Source organism: Ipomoea triloba, chromosome 2, assembly GCF_003576645.1.
Source record: "Ipomoea triloba cultivar NCNSP0323 chromosome 2, ASM357664v1".
NCBI lineage: Eukaryota > Viridiplantae > Streptophyta > Magnoliopsida > Solanales > Convolvulaceae > Ipomoea > Ipomoea triloba.
This window is the reverse complement of record NC_044917.1, coordinates 19314031-19321418: the sequence shown is the minus strand read 5'-3', so window position 1 is coordinate 19321418 and position 7388 is coordinate 19314031. Positions and strand designations below refer to the sequence as shown.

Sequence of the window (7388 nt, the reverse complement as noted above, 5' to 3'; positions counted from 1 at the left end):
TGTTACCACTAGGAGTGGATTAGCATTGAAAGATCCTCCTTACCCCACCGATGATCGCACTCAAGAAAAAGAGGTGGAGGAGGATGTAATTGAGCAAGAGAAAGGTGACAATGAAGAGGAAATAGTGGTAGAAACTGATAATGAAGAGGAGCCTTTGATTCAAAAAGACAAGTCAAAGGGAAAGGTTCCCGTGCAAGAACAAAGTGCCCGAAACAAGAAGAAAATGAGCAAGGATAAGGAGATTGATGACTAGGTGATATCGTACAACTTGTTACCATTTCCACAAAGGTTGTGGAAATCAAAAGACTTCGAAAGGGAGAGCAAATTCCACAACATGCTTGATAAGGTGGAAATCTCTATGCCGTTTGTTGAAGCTGTCACTCAAATACCTTCATACAAGAAGTTCTTGAAAAACATTTTGAGTAACAAGAAGAAACCTGAAAAGAGTGCAGTTGTGGATTTGAGTGAAGGAGTTTTGACATGTGCAGTGCTTCAACAGAAATTGCCTCCCAAGTTGAAAGATCCCGGTAGTTTCGCCATTCCTTGTATTATCGGTGGATTTGTTGTAGGAGGTACCTTGTGTGACCTAGGGGCAAGTGTCATTTTGATGCCCTATTCTATGTGTAAGAGGCTAAACGTTGGTGAGCCCAAGCCTACCACCATGACTCTTCAGGTGGCTAATCGTTCAGTGATGCGCCCGGTGGGCGTCCTTGAGGATATCCCCATAATGATTGATCAATACCGGGGGATTTTGTTGTTCTTGATGTGGAGGAGGGTGCCAAGGTTCCCATCATCCTTGGTAGGCCTTTCCTAGCTACCGCCGGTGCTATAATTGATGTGAAGAGGGGCAAGTTGGTGATGGAGGTTGCCGAAAACAAAATTGAATTTGACATATTTAAGATGGCCAAGCATCAACCGTCCTATGTTGATGAGTGCAAAATGATTGGAATCAAGGAGGAAAATGTTGAAAAATTGCAAGGAAATCACGATGAAATTGAAGTACCATTGAAAGTGCCAACCTCAACCGTGGCAAAAGATGTGAAGGATTCAAATGGCCAAACATCAAATGGTCATTCCTCATTCTACAAGCGATTCATGAGACATTTGTCAAGGCTTGCAAAGCCTAAATCCCACTTCCTTCCCACCGGAACTTGATGAAAATAAGGTTGAGTCGAGCTAGCGACATTAAACTTAGCGCTTCATGGGAGGCACCCCATGCTATCTTAGTTTCTTGCAATTTAAATTCCATGCATTTACTTTCAATGCCTTTACTTGCTTTCACTTTGCTTTTAAGAGTTAGAGTTTGATCCTAAGTGCTTTGGCACATACCTTTTGTCGTCCAACCATTATTTTGAAGGGTTTGAGAGCGATTATTTGAGTGAGAAGTGCTTTTGATTGCTTATGGGAGTGTTGGGGGTAGTGAGAATTGATACATTCATGCTTTGGTTTGGTGTTGAATTGATTTGAAATTGATACGGTTCGATTTGAGTGTGAAAATAAGGCTAACTGTTGAAAACTGAAATTTTGAAGATTAGAGCCTAACCGAAACGCCAAGGGAAACGGGCGTGTACATGCCCATTTCTTTTTGGCTGGTTTCCAATGTGTTTTGCATGTTTGAGGTCGGAGCGAAACGCTCCTAGAAACGGGCGTGTAGGGCCCCATTTCTTTTCGCGTGATTTCTAGTGTGTTTTGAAGTTTAGAGGCAGCGCAGAAACGCCCCATGACACGCCCGTTTCCCCACCCATTTCTTTTTTCGGTGAATTCTAGTGCGTTTTGACGTTTAGAGGCAGCGCTGAAACGGGTGGTTCACCCGTGTCCCCACCCGTTTCGACCTGCTATATAAGAAAATTCCCAATCTGATTTTATTAACCCTAGCCGCCCACTCCACCCCCAAAACCCCATTTCCTTGTCTTCTCCTCCATTACTAGAGCTCTATTTCTCCAAGGACGATCTCTATCTTCAATTTTTCTTGTTTTCATCAATTGCTGAAGGTTAGAACTCATGATTTTTGAATTTCTCCAAGTGTTTTGTTTGGTGTTTGTTGATAGGTGTCCCTCTTGGTTTATGCACACAAGGTCAAAGGGGAGAGTGAACTTGCTTCCCCTTAACCAAGAACTCTTGAGGGACATAAGGAAGAAAAAGAGGGTGTTGCTCGGTTGGCTCAAGGAATTTGAAAACTTTGAAATAGAGATGGAAACCGGTGATACGAGCAACCTGGCACAAATCTCCCCGAATGGAACAAGCAGTCAACAAAGCCCAAGGTAAGGGGAGCATCACCAAGAAAACCAAGGAGGGCAACAAAATGTTCCTCAAGTACCGGTACCTCCCATTCAAATACCGGTACCGCAATACATGGTGAATTCGAACATGAACCCCTACTTTGGAGGTGGAATAGGGATGCCACAAGCACAATTTCCTTACTTTCAAGGTGGCATGCCCCAAGGTTATGGGCAAGATCAACAACAAGCTCCACAACAACAAGGGCAAGGGGTTGGGATGCAACATCTCTTAAACCAAATGAATCCCAATCTTTTGCAACAATTTGCTCAAAATTTTCCCCAAGGAGTTCCCCCGATGTTTCAACAAGGTGTACAACAACCAATGGCGGCCCACTTAGCCCCGGAATTTGAGGAAGAGAATTGTATTGTGTCAGTGTAATCCAAAACAAAAATTTGAGTGTAGCCTTTAGCCACCAGCCGTATCTTAAGGCGATCAATCTTGCCATCAGGGCCCACCATCGTAGTATAAATCCATCTACACCCAACAACAGTCTTACCCAAAGGGAGAGGGACTAACTCCCATGTGCCACTAGATTGAAGAGCCTCCATTTCAGTCAACATGGCTTGGCGCCAACCTGGAGTCGAGAGGGCCTCACTAATAGACTTAGGTATAGACACAGAAAACAGGTGAGAAAGGAAGGCAAAGTACGTGGAAGATACACGATGATAACTCAAGAAAGTATATATACGATGAGGGTTACGAGTATAACGTGTACCTCTCCGGAGGGCAGTGGATGCCTCAGTGAGATCAGTGACAAATTGCAGTGGAGGTGGTAGAACCGCAGTAGGAGGATCGGATGACACAGGTGAGTCAACAGGAGCCNGCAAAATGATTGGAATCAAGGAGGAAAATGTTGAAAAATTGCAAGGAAATCACGATGAAATTGAAGTACCATTGAAAGTGCCAACCTCAACCGTGGCAAAAGATGTGAAGGATTCAAATGGCCAAACATCAAATGGTCATTCCTCATTCTACAAGCGATTCATGAGACATTTGTCAAGGCTTGCAAAGCCTAAATCCCACTTCCTTCCCACCGGAACTTGATGAAAATAAGGTTGAGTCGAGCTAGCGACATTAAACTTAGCGCTTCATGGGAGGCACCCCATGCTATCTTAGTTTCTTGCAATTTAAATTCCATGCATTTACTTTCAATGCCTTTACTTGCTTTCACTTTGCTTTTAAGAGTTAGAGTTTGATCCTAAGTGCTTTGGCACATACCTTTTGTCGTCCAACCATTATTTTGAAGGGTTTGAGAGCGATTATTTGAGTGAGAAGTGCTTTTGATTGCTTATGGGAGTGTTGGGGGTAGTGAGAATTGATACATTCATGCTTTGGTTTGGTGTTGAATTGATTTGAAATTGATACGGTTCGATTTGAGTGTGAAAATAAGGCTAACTGTTGAAAACTGAAATTTTGAAGATTAGAGCCTAACCGAAACGCCAAGGGAAACGGGCGTGTACATGCCCATTTCTTTTTGGCTGGTTTCCAATGTGTTTTGCATGTTTGAGGTCGGAGCGAAACGCTCCTAGAAACGGGCGTGTAGGGCCCCATTTCTTTTCGCGTGATTTCTAGTGTGTTTTGAAGTTTAGAGGCAGCGCAGAAACGCCCCATGACACGCCCGTTTCCCCACCCATTTCTTTTTTCGGTGAATTCTAGTGCGTTTTGACGTTTAGAGGCAGCGCTGAAACGGGTGGTTCACCCGTGTCCCCACCCGTTTCGACCTGCTATATAAGAAAATTCCCAATCTGATTTTATTAACCCTAGCCGCCCACTCCACCCCCAAAACCCCATTTCCTTGTCTTCTCCTCCATTACTAGAGCTCTATTTCTCCAAGGACGATCTCTATCTTCAATTTTTCTTGTTTTCATCAATTGCTGAAGGTTAGAACTCATGATTTTTGAATTTCTCCAAGTGTTTTGTTTGGTGTTTGTTGATAGGTGTCCCTCTTGGTTTATGCACACAAGGTCAAAGGGGAGAGTGAACTTGCTTCCCCTTAACCAAGAACTCTTGAGGGACATAAGGAAGAAAAAGAGGGTGTTGCTCGGTTGGCTCAAGGAATTTGAAAACTTTGAAATAGAGATGGAAACCGGTGATACGAGCAACCTGGCACAAATCTCCCCGAATGGAACAAGCAGTCAACAAAGCCCAAGGTAAGGGGAGCATCACCAAGAAAACCAAGGAGGGCAACAAAATGTTCCTCAAGTACCGGTACCTCCCATTCAAATACCGGTACCGCAATACATGGTGAATTCGAACATGAACCCCTACTTTGGAGGTGGAATAGGGATGCCACAAGCACAATTTCCTTACTTTCAAGGTGGCATGCCCCAAGGTTATGGGCAAGATCAACAACAAGCTCCACAACAACAAGGGCAAGGGGTTGGGATGCAACATCTCTTAAACCAAATGAATCCCAATCTTTTGCAACAATTTGCTCAAAATTTTCCCCAAGGAGTTCCCCCGATGTTTCAACAAGGTGTACAACAACCAATGGCGGCCCACTTAGCCCCGGAATTTGAGGAAGAGAATTGTATTGTGTCAGTGTAATCCAAAACAAAAATTTGAGTGTAGCCTTTAGCCACCAGCCGTATCTTAAGGCGATCAATCTTGCCATCAGGGCCCACCATCGTAGTATAAATCCATCTACACCCAACAACAGTCTTACCCAAAGGGAGAGGGACTAACTCCCATGTGCCACTAGATTGAAGAGCCTCCATTTCAGTCAACATGGCTTGGCGCCAACCTGGAGTCGAGAGGGCCTCACTAATAGACTTAGGTATAGACACAGAAAACAGGTGAGAAAGGAAGGCAAAGTACGTGGAAGATACACGATGATAACTCAAGAAAGTATATATACGATGAGGGTTACGAGTATAACGTGTACCTCTCCGGAGGGCAGTGGATGCCTCAGTGAGATCAGTGACAAATTGCAGTGGAGGTGGTAGAACCGCAGTAGGAGGATCGGATGACACAGGTGAGTCAACAGGAGCCACAAATTGCAGTGGAGGTGGTAGAACCGCAGTAGGAGGATCGGATGACACAGGTGAGTCAACAGGAGCCTCAGTAGGTGCAGGGCGAGGACGGCTTTGATATACCTAAAGAGGGCGGTTAGGAGCAGGTTGAGGATCAGTACTCTGGGCAAGAGGAAGTGGACCAGGAAAAGGAATGGGGAGAACCTCTGAAACTGTGTCATTTGGAGAAGGCTGGAAAAAAGGAGAAGACTCAATAATAGTGACATTTGCAGACACAAAATGACGCTTGAGAGATGGAGAATAACACTTATAACCCTTTTGTAGTCAGGAATAACCTAAGAGCACACACTTAACAGCTTTAGGGTCCAATTTTGAACGCCCAGGAGTCATGCCATGAACAAAATAAACACACCCAAAAACCCAAGGAGGGAGAGGAAAAAGATCAACGGAAGGATTCACAATGGAGTATGGAGTATGGTTGTTAAGTACGGAAGATGGCATGCGATTGATCAAGTAACATGCAGTAAGAATAACATCATCCCAAAATAGTGAAGGAACTTGAAAATGTAATAACATAGTGCGAGCAATTTCTACTAAATGCCTGTTTTTCCTCTCAGCAACCCCATTCTGCTGAGGTGTGTAAACACATGACCTTTGATGTAACATACCCCGAGATGTCATATAGGATTGAAAAGGGTTGGAGGGATACTCCTTGGTATTGTCACTGCGTAAAACATAGATGGTTTACCAAATTGAGTTTGTATTTCAACACAGAAATTTTGGAAAATCTAGAACATTCAAAATGATCTTTCATAAGGAAAACCCAAGTACATCTCAAATAATCATCAATAAAGGTTACAAAATAATGGAAACCCAAAGTAGAACGGACTCGACAAGGACCCCAAACATCTGTATGAACTAAATCAAAGAGGGATATAGCCTGATTATTGACTCTCATTAGAAAAGGCTGATGTGATTGTTTTCCAAGGTGACACGACTCACAATCTAAAGACTCAACAGAAAGACCTGGAACCATCCATCGAAGTTTGGAGAGACTAGGATGGCCAAAATGGCTATGAATAAGCATAAGAGAATCTGTGGACGCATAGGCAGCAACACCACCACGCAAGTAATAGAGGCCCTCTTTGACTCAAGTCCGGTGCCAATCACCTTCCCCGTATTACGATCCTGCACAACAACTGAATCAGCACAAAATGTTATAGAGCAGTTAAGGGTACAAGTGATTTTACTCACAGAAATAAGGTTGAAAGTACTATTAGGGACATATAACACATACTCTAAGGGAAAAGATGGCATAGGAGAAGCCTGACCAACACCAACAATTGGTGTTTGATGACCATTAGCTAAGGTAACCATGGGTAAAGCTTTAGACTTATAAATATTAGTCATAAGATATACATTACCAGAAATGTGATATGAGGCACCTGAGTCCAGTATCCAAGTACTAGGTGTACTAGTGTGAGAGAGACAAACAAGAGAGGATGTACCAATATTAAGAGAAGGTGTGGGAGTGACATCTCGGGATGCTTTAAACTGGAGGTACTCTTCATAGTCACTAGGGGTGAAACTCACACTATGATCCTAGGCCTCCAAACCAGTGGCCTGTACCACATTAACAGAATGTGGAGGTCTGTCATGTAACGTGTAGCAGCGATCCTTGGTATGACCTACCTTGTTGCAATATTCACAACAAGAACGGTTGCCACGGCGACCACCATTACTACTAGTATGTCCAGAAAGCCCTTTATCAATAGCTCGAGATGCCAAAATGAATAAATCTCCAATAGGCTCAATTAAAGGAGCATATGCAACTCTGAGTAGTCTAGCGGCAGTTTCAGTCAAGGTAGGCACAGTAGGATTTCCCAGAATCTGATCACGAACATGAGCCAGATCAGGACGAAGGGTAGCCTGAGCAAACACCATGAAAAACTTGTTACATTGCTTAACATGACCATCAGCAGTCTTCTCATATGGCATCATGTTATTGTACTCTTGTTGTAACGGTTCAATTCGACCTAAGAATTCAGGCATACCCATATCAGTAGTCCCACGGAAGTTAAGTATATTCGAGATCAGTGAATAAAACCTTTGTACATCATTGGTGTATAGAGACTT

The 7388-nt window shown here is 43.5% G+C and overlaps 1 protein-coding gene across 1 annotated transcript; it reads left to right on the top strand.

Moving 5' to 3' along the window:
• Positions 1-358: 358 nt before the first annotated feature.
• LOC116010881 lies at positions 359-814 on the top strand. Its single transcript, XM_031250376.1, has one exon. The coding sequence runs from the start codon at positions 359-361 to the stop codon at positions 812-814; it is 456 nt and encodes a 151-aa protein (XP_031106236.1).
• Positions 815-7388: the final 6574 nt, after the last annotated feature.

Bases quoted from the DNA above. Each gene is read 5' to 3' on its own strand.
- LOC116010881 (XM_031250376.1), top strand. From the start codon at position 359: ATGCCGTTTGTTGAAGCTGTCACTCAAATACCTTCATACAAGAAGTTC.